Here is an 18,544-nt window from a genome sequence, read left to right as displayed (position 1 = left end):
AAAGGGCCAACCAATTTATCAGGGTTCCATAGTTCCTTGGAATCTGTTGAAAAGCAGTTCTGGGATTTGGTTTCATCTAATCTGATCTCTCTCTTTTCTATAATAAGAAACCCATGTTTCCTCTGAGGATTGGGCCACATTGAGAAAGAGCAGCATGTAATAAAACATCTTTTTCTAACCTCAGCTCTATGCTGTGGGGAGACAAGAGACATCCTATATACCCAGGTCTACCTTTCTAGAGCTTTGAGGACATCATTGAAGGGAATAAGCCACGTAAGGGAAGACGGCGCCCCGGAACTCCTCTCACTCTGCAAAATGTGACAATCTGATGGCAGGAGCTCAGAGTACATTTTTGCCAAACCTCAGCTACAGGGCCTCTAGCTAGGCTAAAGGCTCAGTGCCTGCCCCAGAAGGGAATGGAAGAGGCTCCTGGCCTAGCTACTATACTCCAGGAGCTCATGAGAGGTTGGGGAAGTACTTTTTATTTAACAAAAAAAAAGGGCCGGATGCGGTGGCTCACGCCTGTAATCCCAGCACTTTGGGAGACTGAGGCGGACGGATCACCTGAGGTCTGGAGTTTAAGACCAGCCAGACCAACAGGCTGGAGAAACCCTGTCTCTAATAAAAACACAAATTTAGCAAGGCCTGGTGGCTCATGCCTGTAATCCCAGCTACTCGGGAGGCTGAGGCAGGAGAATCGCGTGAACCCAGGAGGCTGAGTTTGAGGTGAGCTGAGATCGCGCCATTGCACTCCAGCCTGGGCAACAAGAGCGAAACTCCGTCTCAAAAAAAAAAAGAGAAGCAGTCTCACTATGTTGCCCAGGCTTGCCTCAAACTCCTGCAAACCTCCTGCCTCGGCCTCCCAAAGTGCTAGGATTACAAGAATGTGCCATACGGCCGAGAGAAAATTAAGTATCCAAGGTCACATAAATATCAAAATAGGCTACAAAGTCCCCAAGGACAAGAACAAGATTCTTCAAAGCAGACTGTATTGAGATATAATTTACATACCATAAAGCTCACCCATTTAAAGTGTACAATTCAAGGGTTTTCGCATATTTACAGAGTTGTGCAACCATCACCATGTCTAGTTTCAGAATGTTTTCTTCATCCTCAGAAGAAACCTTGCATTATCAGTCACTCCCATCCTCCTCCCCTGCCCCAGGCAATCATCAGTGTTTCCCATGCCTAGAGATTAGTTCCTGCAGAAACCCATAGAGCCCTGCACACAGAAAGTGTCAAACAAAACAAACCACAGGAAGAGACGACCGTGGGAACAGAGGTGGCCTGCAGTGTGCTGGAGAATGGGCGGAGGGCTGCTAGACACAGACTGCTGGGCCCCAACCCTGAGCTCCCAAGTGAGGTCTCCGGCAGGACCTGAGAATTTGATACTGTGCTACTGGCGCAGATGAGACCTGAAGAAAGCTCAGACCTGAGCATCTATAACGGAGGGGGAAGCTGTTATTCATGACTGACCAAGGAATACCTTGGTCAGAGTGGTATTTTGTGAAGATTAATTCAACCACACAGGGCTTGGCAGCAGAAAGGCAGGAGGCAGGAGGCAGAAAGCCCTGCCGCCATGGTTCAGGCAAGAGGAGGCAGAGGACAGGAAGAACGGGAAGGTCAGTGGCACCAGAAGGAGGGTGGTGACTCGGTAACTCAAGGGAGTGGTAGGGTGAGTGGGGGCAGATGGCTCAGGGGAGATGAAGTGGGCCTCCCTGAAGGGAATGTGGCTTCCTATGGATAAAAGTAGCAGCATGTGCCCGACCAGCATTTCCAATGTTCTCATTAAGCAGTTAGTCATCCAAGCCTTGGACAAAGAAACTAGTTAGTAAGTTTCAAGGGACTAGGAGAGCAAAACATGTAACACTTTTGTCCCCACAGGACCTAGCAGATGCAACAAACATCCAGAGAGGTAGTGATATCATTGGACAGACATTTACCAGTGACAAACACCTCCATCCCCAATCTCCTGACGTGCCCTCGAGGGTCACACTTGGCGCTGCTAACGGGGACCTACCTCTTCTTGGCTGGTTCGGGTAAGCTGTTGGAGGCCGTGGAGGGCTGAGACATCAGCTGCCCAGGCTGGCTAAGTCGAGAGGCATTCATGCTATCCGGGCTTCCACTGACAGGACCACGGACCTTGCTCTAGGGGACAAAATCAAAAGAAATTAGGAGCCAAGTGACGAATCACATTTTGCATTCACACCACAGTATTTTCTCAGGAGACAACTGACTGCCAGATGCCAGAGCTAACCCTACAGCCTACCAGTCGGCACCCCTACCTGGGGGGCAGCTGGTGCTTCACATCTGGCTTCAAAAGTGTTTCTGTATCAACAGAGGGACTTTTGAGGAAAGGATTCTAAGTTTAAGGAGACCTGGGTGCCTACATTTATTGCAGGTTTTTTTATTTTCATCGGCTTTATTGCTTGATTGATTGATAATGATTGAGAGTCTCACTCTATCACCCAGGTGGAGTGCAATGAGCGATCTTGGCTCACTGTAACCTCCACCTCCTGGGTTCAAGCAATTCTCCTGCCTCAGCCTCCCAAGTAGCTGGGACTACAGGCATGTGCCACTACACCCAGCTAATTTTTGTATTTTTAGTAGAGACAGTGTTTCACCATATTGACCAGGCTGGTCTCGAACTCCTGACCTCAGGTGATCTGCCTCAGCCTCCCAAAGTTCTAGGATTCATGATCCACTGCATCCGGCCCCTTAATGAACTTTTACAAGAAAAGAACAGGAAAGTATTTTTATTCTTTTCCAGGTAGAAGACAGACACACACACAAAGGCTATGCGAGTTCCTGTGGCTCATATCCTCTATGACCTGGCTGAGAAGAAACCAGGATGCACTGACTCCGAAGGGGCTGCAGCCACTGCTCCTCCCAGCCCAAAGGGTCAAGCAGGGGCTCCTGTTCCAGCTACCTGAGCCTCCTCAGCTCACAGCCCACGACCGCCAGCCAACCTTCAGGTCACCCCTCCACTGATCTCTGCCCTGCATGGTCCCCAACCCACCTGTGTAGTCCCCCAATCCCCGCTCCTGGCACTCACTGCGGCCTGCAGTCCTTCATCCCCTCACATGTCCCTCAGGCCGTGGAACCCTCCTGGCTCCACATCCTCCCCTCTAGCGAAACCTCAAGGCCCACAAGTCAAGGAGCCATGCAAGCGCCCAAGCCTCCATTCCTGGTCCTCCTGCTGCACCTTCCCTGCTGACCGTGCCTGGGAGAGGCCCAGCATTGACCTCCTGTGCTTCTGCCCTTGACCGAAAGTGCGGCAGGGGATGGCTCCTGTGCTGCCTGGCTCCCTCCCTGCCAGGCCCTGCCCCAGCTCCTGCCCCGCCCCGTCCTGTGCTGTAAAGGGGTGGCTCAATTCCAGCCCTGCTGAGGGGCCCTTCTCAGTGCTGAGGTTGGCCAAGGGCTCAGATTCTCCAGCTGCCTGGAGAGGGACTTCCCCAAATCCCAGATGTGATCATATCCCCACACTCAATTCCTTCAATATCAAGGGAAAAGACAGATACTGCGATGTGTCCTGTGTGCTTTGAAAATGGACATGGGCCAGGCGCAGTAGCTCATGCCATTAATCCCAGCACTTTGGGAGGCCAAGGCAGGTGGATCTCTTGAGGCCAGGAGTTCGAGACCAGCCTGGCCAACACGGTGAAACCCCATCTCTACTAAAAATACAAAAATTAGCCAGGTGTGGTGGGATGAGCCTATAGTCCCAGCTACTCGGGAGGCTGAGGCAGGAGAATCACTTGAACCTGAGAGGTGGAGGTTGCAGTGAACTGAGATTGCACAGCTGCACTACAGCATGGGAGACAGAGCAAGATGTTGTCTTGAAAAAAAAAAAAAGAAAGAAAGAAAACAAAGTGTGGCCCGCGTAAGCTCACCCTTGCCTACCTCAGCAGCTTCATCCTCCATCGTAGCCTTCCCCACACACACCAGCCTATCCCCACTCGGAACACACTGACTCCCCAGGCTCTCTGCCTTTGATAAAGCAATGTCTCTGTCCTGGAACATCCTCACTCTTCAGCTGGAACAGCTCCTTGTGAACCTTCTTGTTGCTCCCTCTCCTCTAAGACAAACTAGAGCTCCCCCTGTGCATGGAAACTGCAGCTCATGCCTCCTGGAGCTGCTTCCTAGCCCTTCCTGCCCTGAACAGCTCTTACTCATGCCTCTATCTGTGCCCCTCAAAGGATCAGGCCCTCCTTGGAACAGGTGCCATGCCTTCTCACCTGTGTGTCTTGCTGGGCATACAGTTAGCACTCAATAAATGCTCAATGGATATAGACGGCACATCAGGCTATCACCTGTGCACACCTGCACCTCCCTCTCCTCTTCAGATCCTCTCTACCTTGTCATCCTGCTTTCTCCCTTTCCTCTCTTCTTACAGGAGGATGTGTCACTCCCACTCCCAAGGCATGCCCAGTGCTCTGGCACGTGACCCCAGCCCCTCTGTTCTCTGCACTGTGTGTGGATTGTCCCCTCTGCCTTTGACAATGAGAATCTCCTAATGCACCACCTCCTGCTTCCACTATGAGCAATGATCTCCCTGTCTCCTTCCCTTTGCTCTTAAAGGCAACTGATGCCTAAATCACTCTTCCATTCATGTCACCTTCTCTGCAGCCTTTCACAATGGGGCTTGCACTCCCAGCAGCTCTGGCTCCCGTGACACGACCAGGTCTGCCCGTCTTAGTTCTTGGCTGTTTTGTTTCCCATTTCCCCACCGTGTGGCATTCCGTGGACTCACAGCTACGTTAAGATGGTGTGCACAGAAAGCCTGGCTTATGGCACTGAGGGCAGCGCAGACGCAGATGATGGTCAACCAAGGTGCACTGCTGTGCATGATGGTGGGCTGAATTGGTGGCCCTAAGAAGGATATACCCACATCCCAACTCCTGGAGCATGTGAGTGTGATAGTACTTGGAGAAAACGTCCTTAGAGATCCTGAGATGACATCACTCTGGGCTATTTGGGTGGGACCCAAATCCAATGACAAGTGTTCTTGTAAGAGTCACCCAGATAAGGGACACAGGGGTCACACGAAGACAGAAACAGAGACTGGAGTCACACACCAAAGAACACCTGGAGCCACCGGGAGCTGGAAGAAGCAAGGATGGTCCCTCCCCAAGAGCCCTCAGAGGGAGCTCAACCCTGCTCATACGGGACTTCTGGGCTCTAGAGCTCAGATAACACATTTGTTTTTGTTTTTAGTAGAGACAGCTCTGTTGCCCAGGTTGGAGGGCAGTGGCATAATCACAGCTCACTGCAGCCTTGAACTCCTGGGCTCAAGCAATCCTCCCACTTTGGCCTCCCCAAATTGCTGGGGTTACAGGCATGAGTCACCGTGCCTAGCCCAAATTTCTGCTGTTTTAGCCCTTCAGTTTGTGCTAATCTTTATAGTAGCCATAGGAAAGTAATACACAGATGAATGAAAATGATTAGCACAGGCCCTTCCTCTGACCTCCCTGCTCACACCAAGTCAAATAACAGCGAAGTGAAACCTGAGCAGCAGCCGAGTGGACTGCTGGTGGCTCTATGGCGTCCCGTGTGGAATGGCGGCAGTACACAGAGGCAGGAAGGCACAGGAGGCTGATGGGCCAAGGGCCTGGGGCCACAGCACTCACTCACACAAGCAATCTTCAGGAGATTCCAGAGCTCCTTCTGCCGCTTCTCCTGCAGCCGGACAACAGTCTTCTCATCCTCATTCATTAAGCTCACCACCTCTTCCACCTTGGGCAACAGTTCCAGCGCCTTCTGCTTGCAAACCACAGTTTTACTGCAAAGAATAAACATGACAAACTAATGGCATTTGGGCTGGAGAAAACGGAACCCGTGGCAGCTGTGCATCCAGTCAGCAGCTGCAGAAAGTCTCTTCATCAGGTCCAGTGAATCAGAGAGGAGGGAGGAAGGTGGCCTCACACCCAGCCTGCATCTCCCAGTCCTTCCTCCAGAGTAGGAAGGTCGGGGCTCATACCTGAGCTGTGTATAGATCACTCGCACTTTCTTCTCGAAGCTCTGAATTGCCTGAAGCAGCAGCCGTACCATTTCCTGACTGTCACCCTCAGTTCGCTGGTCTGGAGAGGGGAGGGTAGCATAGTTCCTCAAGCAAGCCAGCAGAGAGTAGTGATGCCCCATAAATGAGATAAGGAGAAGCCCAAGGCAGACACAGAACCCCACTTACCTCGAGGCTTTTCCCTTAGTCTCCTGTACAGCTCCCTTGCTTGCTCCTCTCTAAAATATACAAAGAAGTTCTGTCTAGATTTGAGGTCAAATATGGCTAATTTTTATATTTTTTTGGTAGAGATAGAGTTTCACCACATTGCCCAGGCTGGTCTCGAACTTCTCGGCTCACAAGCAATCTTCTTACCTTGGCCTCCCAAAGTGCTGAGATTACAGGTGTGAGCCACTGTGCCCAGCCAAAAATATATATATATTTTTAAATTAGCTGAGCACGGTGGCATGCGCCTGTAGTCCCAGTTACCTGGGAGGCTGAGGTGGGAGGACTGCATGAGCCTGGGAGGTCAAGGCTGCAGTGAGCTATGATTGTGCCACTGCACTCCTGCCTGGGCAACAGGGCAAGACCCTGTCTCTTAAATAATACAAATACAAATAAAAGAACTAGAGGAGAATAAAGGGTTGATTAGAGAAAAGACAGAATCAACGTTCTGACATTTGGAGCTCCTGTCCTAAGAATCCTAGTGAGAGAATCAGGGAACACTGCTGAGCTCACGGTGACACAGCCCTCAAGAGGCTGACCCGGCCTGCCCGGTTCCCTCCATCTGCACTCCAGGAGCACATGTGATCTCCTTCAGGTAGGAGTGATCTGCCTAGACCCCTCCTCCCCTCCTGGAGTCAATGCCAAATACCTGACAAAGACTCAAACGAACGGTTTCCAGGTCCGAATTCCCCCTTCTCAGGTTCTTCCTTCTCTATCTTACTTTCTGTTCTGAGCTATGCCTGGGTCAGGGTGGGTGGGACAAATCAGGGGAGTCTGATACAGGGGTAGAGGCTGCTTGCATTTTAGAGCCTTTACAGATTATGGCCTCCGTCTCAAATGCGTTACCTGAATTCATCCTTACAACTTCGTGAGGTAAGACTGCTTTTCTTGCCACTGAACAGATTTGGAAACTGAGGCTCAGTGATGATTTGCTGGAGGTGACCCCACAGGGGAGCATGCTCTAGAGAATGGTCCCACACAGCCACCGAGGGTGCCCTGGACACACACACCGAAGCTCCAGGGTTATCTGTATGTGCTAGGCACAGAGGGGCCCCCCAGTCAGTACTCACAGGTCGTCCAACGTTCCCCCCTGCTTCCGGCCCATAGGGCTCCTCTGTAAGTCCACGATGTCCGTCTGCAGAGCCATCATCCGTTCTACCAGGAGTTTCACTTCGTTCTCCTAATGGAAAAGCTGTGCTAATGTCAACTGATGTGGTAGGAGCATGCTGAGATGCAAGATCTGAGGAGGAGCGAGACCCGGGGACCCTCCACATTGCCTGAGGACTCTCAATGGACTGGCTCAAAGGAATGTGGACTGTGGGGTCAGAATGGCTGCGCTTGCATCTAGGGTCCACCACTTTCTAGCTATGTGACCCCTTGGCAAGTTACTTACCCCCAGCTGCAGTTTCCTTTTGCATAAAATAGGCTTCTAACAGGGCTATTTGAGGAGTGAAGTAAGATGAAGTACTTAAAGCCTCTGGCATGGTGCCTGGCACACAGAAGATGCCCAAGGCACATTACTTTCTCTTCTCTTCATCTGTCTATGCCGATGCTACTGGGCAGGGAGGCCCAGACTGCTTTATTTCATAGATTATGAGTCTCAAGATGGGGAGGAGCACTCACCCCTTCTATGGTTAATATTCACCATGAAACACACATACACCCCATCAGTACTGATTGATAAAAAGCGATACTGAGACACAGGGGAAGATCCTTGCCCAAGCACACAGGGGAAAACAGAGGATTCGTCCAGGAAAAAGCCCCAGAGCCTGACTTCAATCTTCAGTTCGTGTGACGTTCATTTAGTCACACGTATTTCCTTTGCCTTCATAATTAACGTTTTTTGGTGACATCTGATTCACGTTGTCCTGAGACTTTCTGCCTGGACCTTTTATTTCCTATGGATTTAGCGTCCCAACAAAATTAGTCAAAAACCTTCAACAAGAGGGCGTGTTGATCATCCATCCAATGCCCTTCCTAACAGGAAATGGTCTCGGCTTTTCCCCAAGGGAACCTAACACTTGCTTCTTATTTAAATCTGGACCATCGCCATCCATTCACGCAACTCTTGCATTTGGCCACAGAGGGGCTCCCTTTACTGGCTACTCTTAGCCTCTTTCCAGCTGGTCCAGTCAAGTTCAAAGCATGGTGAGGAACACCTGATTTTTGACAGAGATCGACCCAGTGTTTGATGAGAAAGTGAAAAGTAGGAGCAAAACCTCACCCCCTCGGTAAGTTCAGAAACCCCAAATGAGTCTCCTACCCGCCCACAGAGCTCCACGGCCTGCTCCATTTCCCTCCAGGCCAGCAGCAGTTTATCTGATGCTGAAAAAAAAATTGAGAAGGAAAAACAAAACAAAACAAAATAAAAACACCACAAAACTGAAACAGAAATAAGCAACTCAATTATAATAGGACAAAAGACACCTTAGAAAAAGAAAAAAAAATGGTGTCTTTAAACTCATTGCAAAGTGCACACTCACTGATCCCAAACTCAGTTTGCTCGCTGTACTTCTCCAGGTCAATCTGGATGCTGGTTTTGAAGAAATCCAACTTGGCCTTGAGCTGCTGAGACATGGAAGCCATGGAATTCTTCATCTTGGAGAGGCAGCTGTTGTTCCGGAGGAGATTCATCCTGCAGGGACCACAAGGAACAGAGTCTAGGAGCATCTCTGGGATCCAAATTCCATTTCCTGCACAATAACAAAACCCCCTCAAATGTCAAGGGAGGTCCCTGCTATAATTATCATCATCATCACTATTATTATAGCAGCCACTTATAACCCAAGGACAATTTCCTCGCCTTCAGCAATGCCTGAGGTTCTGCACCAAACTTGGCATCAGGCAAAGGAAGACACAAAAGGCCAATAATGTTGGCAAACGAGTCACGCTGGGGAAAGAGTCCATAAGTCCCCAGCAGCACAGTCAGGGGAGTTTTGCTAATCCACATGGCAGTGAGCTCCTCTGGGTTCTCAATCCGTCCACAGCGCGGCCAGCCCAGCCTCAGTTCCATACTCCTCGCCCTGGGCCGACCACACTCACCTCATCAGGTCTAAAGGGGCCTGCCTCAGTCCAGCCCACCCAACTGCTTCCCGTCTGTCCAAACCAGTGTCTCCCTTTTGTTGCTCATTAACAGTTGCTTCTGGGTCCCTGCCTCAGCCACCTCCCTGTGGCCAAAGCCACCAAGCAATTTTAAATAAATTAAGTTCAAAAAAAAAAGCCTGGCACACTACATGGCGGCTCGCTGTCCCTGCTGCAGCCGGTTGCAATCCTCCTTTAGGGTCTGGATGCTGTGCCAGACCTGGCCCCACACCTTCCTCAGCTGGAAGAAGGCGAGGTTCCTCTTGGGCTCTTGAACTGGAGACAAAGACAGAGGCAATTGTCAAAAAATAACCACAATAACTCTCCTACAATTAACCACATCCTGCCTTCAACACTGCTGGCACTTTCACGTTTTATACCTACTATAGGATCATGTAACTTTGGAGGGTGTTATGCCTGGTTACTGTCATATACATGTATTTGTACCAACAGCATGTACCAGTGGTCAATAAGTAGCTGTTGATTTGAAGAAACACTTTATGAACCATTTGGACACATATGTATATAGGGTCATATATTTTCAATAGAATTTTTTTTTTTTTTTTTTTTTAAGAGACAAGGTCTCCCTCTTGTGACCCAGGCTGGCATGCAGTGGGAGTGATCATGACTCACTGCAGCCTTGAATTCTCAGGCTCAAGTGATCCTTCTGCCTCAGCCTCCTGAATAGCTGGACTACAGGCATGCACCACAACATCTGGCTAATTTCTAAATTTTTTGTAGAGATGAGATCTTACTATATTACCCAGGCTGGTCTTGAACTCCTGGGCTCAAGCGATCCTCCTGCCTCAGCCTCCCAAAGTCCTGGGATTACAGGCGTGAGCCACCATGCCCAGCCTAGGAGGTTGAAATTCACTAATGGTTTCCTGTACTGTCTCTTGCCTGGCTACTCTTTGCATGTCCTAAATAAGGAAGGCTGCCCTGAGGACTGGCGATACTAATTTCCTTCATGTGGCTCCCCCTTCCTTAGTCCAGTCTCCCTCCCCTGCCTTGTCCCACATATTATAACTGATTATTTAGAAAAACAAAACAAAACAAATTCTTACGGATACAGCTGACACTTTCAGGTTGGGGCCGTGGGGAGATCTGAGTCTCATAGGTGATTTTACTGTTGTCAAAGAGAAAAACAAGATCCATGTCCAATGTGCGGCCCTCATTTAACTGCAAAGGGACAAGAACAAAATGAATCTTGTGGATCCAATCCTTTCTTTTCTAACTAATAATGAAGAGGTTCCAGAGCTTTCCCCACTGTTTGTTTGGCAAGAGCATCATCTTCAGCCAGCAAGTACGAAGCATACATGAAGTCTTTCTCCCAACGTTTCCAGCCTACACTTACTGTTGGAACACACTCCTTATTTACAAACTTATTACATTCTATTTTACTGTCATCCCTGTGAAGTTCAGAAATTCACTATATACTTCCCTATGCAATGATTATTTCTCATATGATAACTTTATCTCCACAAGTCAGGTGAGAAGCTCTTTTGAGCAGAGGCCATGTCTTACACAGCTATAGTTAACACAGGTGCCTAACACAGAGGCCATCATAAATAGTTTCACAGTTCTGTACACAGAGGCCATCATAAATAGTTTCAGTTGACTCAAGACAGTGCAGCATCTTTTTTTTTTTTTTTTTAAGTATACTTGGAAGAGGGCCAAGCTTGCAACTTGAGCGATTCAAGTACTACCGCATCATTTTTTGCAATAAAGGCAAGAGAACGGTCTTGGAGGGTCTGGAAGTAACAAGTCCAGCAAGGAGATTTGTGTTTCCTATCAGGCCACACAGAGGACACCATACTCCAACTTAAACACCAGGCAGGTATCCACACTGTATGATAAACAGACTACATGACAAAGCAGAATTGAAATCTGAAGGTGTGTTGAGTTTCCCAAGAGGCACAGCCAAGGGAAACAGGGTGGTGTGTACGAAGCCAGGGCTTACCTTGCCATCTGAAATACACTGAGTGGCAGGTTTATCGGGGATCAATGCCAGGCCCGCTTCCTGCAGCAGCTCCTGGTCGTCCTCTGGGATGCCCGTGTCCTGCTGGATTCTGGCCTTCAAGCTCTGCAGACTCTCGTCCTCTGTCACAGGGTAGGTGTGGATGGTGCCTGTGACCATGTTCAAGATATGAACCAGCTGCAACACAACCCAGATGTTACTGGAAAACCAATTTCTTCAAGGAGATGCGCATCTATTTGCCTAGGTCCTCTCTCTGCTACTCCCAACATTTCCCAACCACACAAAGCAACGGCCTGGCTTGACGGAGGGAGGTCAGGTGCCATGTTTCGCATATTTTCGTCTTTCATAATCCTGTCTGTGGCTATGACCTCATAGCCAATGTCAAATAGCACAACTGTCCTTTCTTTACTTATGCAGAAAGACTGATGCAGGAGCCTAAACTTTCTCACTAAGTCAGCTGGCCCCATCCCCTGCTCTATCCTAAGAAGTGCATGCTCCGCTGGGGACCCCAGCTTTTGCCTCAGGGCTAACTTGGCTCCATGCTCACCTTTAAGTTTAAGATGTCATCCAGGGCCTTGAAGCAGCCATTGGGCCCATACGTGGGATCTGTGCCCCTCTGTCGGGGATGCCACATCAGCATCAGTTGCAGCCACTTCTCCAGTCGCTCAGCCAGGACGCTGTGGAGAGGAGCAGAGTGTGTGAGGAGACACTTCCAGCCAATGTTGGGCTACAGTGTGTGTCTCCCAGTATATGCACAGACGGCAGCCAACAGATGGTGATTGAAAATGAAAATGGGTTTATCAGAAACAGTATAGACATTTCCAATCAATTATTCAGGTGTTCACACCTCTCTCCTGAATTCTAAAATACCCTGAAATCAGAGATTCCTGACCTCCAAATGGCTGCATAAGAATGACCCATGAAGGCCAGGCACAGTGGCTCATGCCTGTAATCCCAGCACTTTGGGAGGCCAAGGCAGGTGGATCACTTGAGGTCAGGAGTTTGAGACCAGCCCGGCCAACATGGTGAAACCCCATCTCGACTAAAAATATAAAAATCAGCCGGGCATGGTGGTGCGCGCCTGTAATCCCAGCTACTCAGGAGGCTGAGGCAGGAGAATCAGTTGAACCTGGGAGGCAAAGGTTGCAGTGAGCCGAGATTGTGCCACACTGCACCCTAGCCTGGGTGACAGAGGGAGACTGTCTCCAAAAAAAAAAAAAGAAAGAAGAATGACCCATGAGGTTTTTAAAATACACTTTATAGGCACATCCTAGCTCAGGTGACCCCTACAGAATCTAGATCCCACGCTGCCAGATGTAGTGGTTCACATGACAAACTCCAAGCTCCTTCCCCTGGCCCTGCAGAGCCTGCCTCCTGTGAGCACTCAAACCCTTTCCTGAGGCCAAGACAGCTACCCACCACCTCCCAAACGTGCCTTGCTCACTTTAATCTTTCCCCTTAGAATTTCCTTCCTCCTTCCTCTTCATCTGTCCACGTCCTGCACATCTGTCTAGACCCTTCCAAAAAGTTCTAGCTTATCCCACGTCATTCCTTATAGCACTAGTCCATCCAATCTTCTCTTCCACCCTTTAAATATGGTAATCATTATCCATGCCACTCAATTATGTGTGACTGCCTCGTAGCTTTCTTTTGCACTGTTACTCAATTCTGTACAATTACACAATATTATTAATTGTTTAGATTCTGGCTCTGAGACTGGATTGTAATGCCATTCAAATGACAAAGATTTATTTGTTGACTGTGACACAGAATTGGGCCACATGAGGGGTGGAAAGAGAAATAAGGTATAATTCCCTGCCCTTAAAAGGACTGCTGTTGAATCAGAGACAAACCCTATGCAAAACCAAATGTGATACAAGGTAGAGGCTATTAAGGGTAATAAGAGGCACAGATACATTGTTATGTGAACTTAGAATAAGAGATGATTTCTAGGGAGATGAGGGAAGGAAACCCATTCTAGATTTAAGATTAAGAAGGACTATGTCAATTTCTTACTCACAGGACGATATTCTGATAACCTGTTTAAAAGTTATCAGATGTCACTTCAGACTTGAATTTCTTTTTTTTTTTTTTTGAGATGGAGTCTCACTCTGTCACCCAGGCTGGAGTGCAATGGCGCAATCTCAGCTCACTGCAACCTTTGCCTCCCGGGTTCAAGCGATTCTCCTGCCTCAGCCTCCTGAGTGGCTGGGATTACAGGCGTGTGCCACCACTCCTAATTTTCGCATTTTTAGTAGAGATGGGGTTTCACCACGTTGGCCAGGCTGGTTTTGAACTCCTGACCTCAGGTGATCCACCCACCTCGGCCTCCCAAAGTGTTAGGATTACAAGCGTGAGCCACCACGCCCAGTCCAGACTTGTATTTCTAAAAAAGGGAAGAAAAATATGTATTCGTGTAATGCTGCTGTGCCTTACCTGTTAAGATTATTGGGGTAGGGTAAAGAGCTTGAAAACTTCACTGTTCCATTCAAGTCTTCGCTGACAACAATATCCACCTCACTCTTCTGCCGGACTTTCGAATGCCTGCAAATATGAATCTTGTTAGGTGCAGTCACACGTTGCTATGACAGGGACACATTCTAAGAAATTCATCATTAGGTGATTTAGTCCTTGTGTGAACCGAACACAAACCTAGATGGTTTAGCCTACTACACATCTAGGCTATATAGTACATCCTATTGCCCTAGGCTACAAACCTGTACAGCATGCTCCGGTACTGAATACTGTAGGCCAGGGTAACACAATGATAAATATTCGTGTATCTAAACATATCTGAACCCAGAAAAGGTACAGCAAAAATACAGTATTATAATCTCATGAGACCACTGTCATCTATGCAGTCAATTGTTGACTGGGATGTCAATGAAATATACAGTTATACACATCCCTATGACACTTAGCACTCAAGAGCCACTTTACATTTATAATATCAGTTTACAGCAATACAGGAGATTTATAGCCCCAATCTTTTCATTCACATTGAGTCAGGCGGATTCTTTGAGAGTTTAAGACTGGTCAGGACTGCCTGAATGAGTTTTTGAAAAGCAACCTTTAGCAGAGTCACTGACCATCTTGTGCCCAGAGTTCTGCAGACAGTACTACTACCTCCTTATCTCATCCTTGGTTTTTCCTTCTCATTTGCTCTATCTTCTGTTTCATCTACTACACACTCTTGTATTTTGACAGAGGTTAAAACTGGGACTTCCAAACCTAGATTACAGTATGCATACAACATTTACATAAAATATGCAAAACCTACGCACACACATAGATACTTCCCTCTAAATGTACACAGCTAAATACTGTTTCTAAGGATAAATGAACTTATACATTTCCCAACTTAGGGAACTTCTTGGGGTATCTGAAGTAGTATTTGAAGGTAAAAATAATTTTTTTTTCTGTCACCCAGGCTGGAATGCAGTGGCACAATCACAGCTTACTGCAGCCTCAACCTTGTAGGCTCAAGCAATCATCCCTCCTCAGCCTCCTAAATAGCTGGGACTACAGGTGTGCACCACCACACCCAGTTAATTTCTGTATTTTTTGTAGAGATGGGGTTTCGCCATGTTGCCTAGGCTAGTCTGAAACTCCTGGACTCAAGCAATCCACCCACTTTGGCCTCCCAGAGTGTTAGGATTATAGGGGTAAGCCACAGTGCCTGGCCAATAAAAATAATCTACATGCAACTGGCTTCAAATCTTGGTAATAAGAAGAGTAGTTTGAATAATACTTCATAGATAACCAAGTATTCTGACACAGATCATTTATTCACTTAAGGCCATGACAGGCCCATGTGGCAGACATTATTTTTAGTCCCCCAATTTGGACCAAAGGAAATGATGATCAAATGATTTGTCCAAGGTCACGCAACGGAGTAGCAGAATCAGGGGCTCAAACCCAATGTCTGGTGTTCTTTCTATTCTGTCTGAATGTCCAACTATTCTCAAAACATCTGGGAAATTCAAATAAAAAATGCTTTGCTCCAAACAATTTTCATTGGCAAGTGGTGAACCAGCCTATCAGGAGCACACTGGAAAGCTAGAAGAGCCGGAGCATGGCAGAGGCTGGTGCTTTATTGCTTGGGCTGAAACTGACAGCTGTAAGTCGGGGGCTCCAAGACTTTCTAATTATCTAAGTGTGGAATAAGCCTCTCATAGAAAACTTAAGTTGTTGATGGGATATTTAAAAAGGACCCAAAATAAGATGTTTATTGCTTGGGCTTGTCCTAAAATGTGTTTCAAAGTGGCTTTATAATAGAATTGTAAAGCCCAAATTGCATTTGTCTGGAAATCACTATTTACCTGCCATCTGAGACAAGATAGTGAAATTTTTTAAAAGTTGCCCAAAGCATTAAAAACTAGATTAGTCCACAAAACAGCTCCTTATTGGGTTTCAGAAAAATCTACTTGAAACTGGCTACCTGGCCCTCCAGCACTGATAAGGGAAGCTCTAGGAAGATGGCTCTGCAGACAACAGATTTCCTATGAGGATGCTGGGCCATTAGGAATGTATTTTCAAAAAGCACCTGCTCTTCTAGTTCTAATGGATTTTAACTCATCTTGTCATAAATAAGAGAAATGCTCAACAAGTGATCAGAAGAAATGCAATAATTCCTTTAGTTAAAACCACTATAGATGTGCAGTGAGCCCAGATCATGCCACTACACTCCAGCCTGGGCAACAGAGTGAGATTTTGTCTCAAAAACAAAAACAAAAACACACTATAGATGTACATGTAATTTAAAACGATTTTTATAATGCGTACACTGTAAAGTGTGACTATAAATTAATGAACAAATTCCTCAATATTCCAGAACCTAGGTAGCTAAAGGAGCAATGCCTGTTTTAAAATAAGTCACCACAGTGGGGCAAACTTTGCCATTTCTCCAAACTCAGGGCAGGGACCTCCCTCACTGGGAGGTAAACGTGGAATTGAACAGACTGCCATCACCTAAGACCACTTTTCTGGAATTGATTTCAAAGGATACACTTTATTCTTTTTTTTCTTTCTTTCTTTCTTTTTTTTTTTTTTTTGGTAAGACCACGGAGTCTTGCTCTGTTGACCAGACTAGAGTGCAGCAGTGCGATCTTGGCTCACCACAACCCCCGCCTCCTGGGTTCTAGCAATTCTCCTGTTTCAGCCTCCCAAGTAGCTGGGATTATAGGCGTGTGCCACCACGCCCAGCTAATTTTTGTATTTTTAGTAGAGATGGGGTTTCATCATGTTGGCCAGGCTGGTCTCAAACTTCTGACCTCAGGTGATCCACCTGCCTCAGCCTCCCAAACTGCTGGGATTACAGGTGTGAGCCACCATGCCCGGCCCACTTTATTCCTATAAATAAATATTCTCATGATGTACACACTTGTCCTCTGAAAACATTCATGTTTTGTTTTCATTACTTCCAGAAGGTGACAATAGCCAGCATTGGCAAGGATGTGGTGAAAGGGGCAGTGTCCACACTCCAGGTGGAGACGTGTATTTATATGACCTTCCTGGTGAGCAATTTGCTAACTAACATGTATCAAAAACCTTTACAATGTGCAAAGTCTTTAATCTGTTATTTCCCTTTCTAGGTATTATCCTAGGGAAACAACTGTGTGCAAGAATTTCCCTACAAGGATGTTATTCTTAGTGTTATTTTAAGAAATAAAAATTATCAACGTGCTTCCAACCACGGGGGATAAGTTAAATGAACCACAGCACAGCCATCCAATGAAATAACAGACATTACAAATAATACGGAAAAACATAAAGCATTTTCGACATCTAGTTTGAAAGGCAGGTTGTATGAGGATATTATAGTAACCTATTTTTGTTTGTTTAAAAAGTACAAAAATATAACACTGAAGAGCCTGGAGACACAAACTGTTCATAGTGATTGTTTTCCAATTATGGGATGACAGTTGATTCCTGCTTTTTTACTGTTTCCATATTTTACAAAACACAAAAATGAAGCAAAGTTAACCTGGCAAAAATTAAGGGGTAATTAAACTGTGCAGTACTATTTAAGTTCAAAAGAATAATTTTTTGTGTTGCAGATAAATTGACTCAAAAAGAAATTCTCATGGTGTGAAAAGCTTGAAAGCATGTGCAGGACTGTGTTCAGATAATGCTACCATTGGGGTAAAAAAGAGGGGAAATATCAATGTACAAATAAACAAACATATGCCAATTTACTGGAACACGTAGCAAACATCCCTGGAAGATACAAAAACCCTGGAAGATATGAAAACGTCTTTGGAAGACAGCAGGTGCCTGTGGGGAGGGATATGAGTGCCTGGGAGGCTGGTATGACTTTTCACTGCATATTCCCTTATTCTGGAAATTTGAGCCACGTGAACTTACTATGGTTCCAAAAAAATTAAAACTTGAAATAAGTAAATTTTGAGCAGCAGGAGCATCATTTAAACTAGTGTGTGGCCTCTCAAGGAAAAATCCTAAATGAAATCTAACTGATTTGGGGGAATATTCATTTTTAAATTATGCCTTTCAGTAATAATTAACTTTTTTCCCTTCTTTTCTGCCCCCCAGTTCTTTATTTAAACTGACAAATAAAAGCGGTCTATATTTATCATGTACAACATGATGTACACATTGTGGAATGACTATATTGAGCTAATTACCATATGCATTACCTCACATACCATTTTTGGTGGTAATAATTAACTTTTATATAAACATATCCTGAACAATGCATTATTTCTTTAATCAGTAAAACAAAAGCTAAAGAATACAGAGTAATTCTACAAATCTTCATTGTATCCTTTAATTTATTAGAAAAATTTTTGTGTAATTTATTAAGTTCACAATTTCAGCTACATTCTTATGCTTTATGCTCAGTTTTTGTTTTTTTTTTTAATCTTTGTTTATTTTGAGACAGAGTCTCACTCTGTTGGCCAGGCTGGAGTGCAGTGGTGCGACCTCTGCCTCCTGGGTTTAAGCAATTCTCCCACCTCAGCCCAGCTGGGATTACAGGCGCCAGCCACCACACCCGGCTAGGGTTTTTAGTAGAGATGAGGTTTCACCATGTTGGCCAGGCTGGTCTGGAACTCCTGGTCTCAAGTGATCCACCTGCTTCGGCCTCCCAAAGTGCCGGGATTACTGTACCCGGTCATGTTCTTACACTTTTAAAACAAAAATTTATATTGAGGTTGTAGTAAAATTTGTCAACAATTTTCCACATATTTCCTCCTGACTTGTCATGCATACATGTGTTTTCTTTCTGTTTACTAACACACAGCATT

At 46.4% G+C, this 18,544-nt stretch overlaps 1 protein-coding gene across 7 annotated transcripts in view; it reads right to left on the bottom strand.

The window, feature by feature from the left end:
- Nucleotides 1–18,544, bottom strand: part of IKBKB (inhibitor of nuclear factor kappa B kinase subunit beta) — a 57,517-nt gene that overhangs the window by 3,681 nt on the left and 35,292 nt on the right. For 4 of the 7 annotated variants that reach the window (XM_021942278.1, XM_009212969.3, XM_009212967.2 and 1 more), the window contains 12 exons: nt 13,716–13,823; nt 11,827–11,956; nt 11,262–11,456; nt 10,366–10,480; nt 9,454–9,577; nt 8,704–8,855; nt 8,445–8,545; nt 7,291–7,400; nt 6,185–6,234; nt 5,978–6,077; nt 5,632–5,779; nt 2,021–2,148 (listed from right to left, as the gene is read on the bottom strand). In XM_021942278.1, coding sequence (XP_021797970.1) covers nt 2,021–2,148; nt 5,632–5,779; nt 5,978–6,077; nt 6,185–6,234; nt 7,291–7,400; nt 8,445–8,545; nt 8,704–8,855; nt 9,454–9,577; nt 10,366–10,480; nt 11,262–11,456; nt 11,827–11,956; nt 13,716–13,823 — 1,461 coding nt within the window. The remainder of the gene's footprint in view (nt 1–2,020; nt 2,149–5,631; nt 5,780–5,977; nt 6,078–6,184; nt 6,235–7,290; nt 7,401–8,444; nt 8,546–8,703; nt 8,856–9,453; nt 9,578–10,365; nt 10,481–11,261; nt 11,457–11,826; nt 11,957–13,715; nt 13,824–18,544) is intronic. The other 3 variants (XM_003902689.4, XM_003902690.5, XM_009212968.2) reach the window with 1 other exon arrangement.

Source organism: Papio anubis, chromosome 8 (genome assembly GCF_008728515.1).
Source record: "Papio anubis isolate 15944 chromosome 8, Panubis1.0, whole genome shotgun sequence".
Taxonomy (NCBI): domain Eukaryota; kingdom Metazoa; phylum Chordata; class Mammalia; order Primates; family Cercopithecidae; genus Papio; species Papio anubis.
Note: the sequence above shows the minus strand (reverse complement) of the source record. Positions and strands in the feature narration are given on the sequence as shown.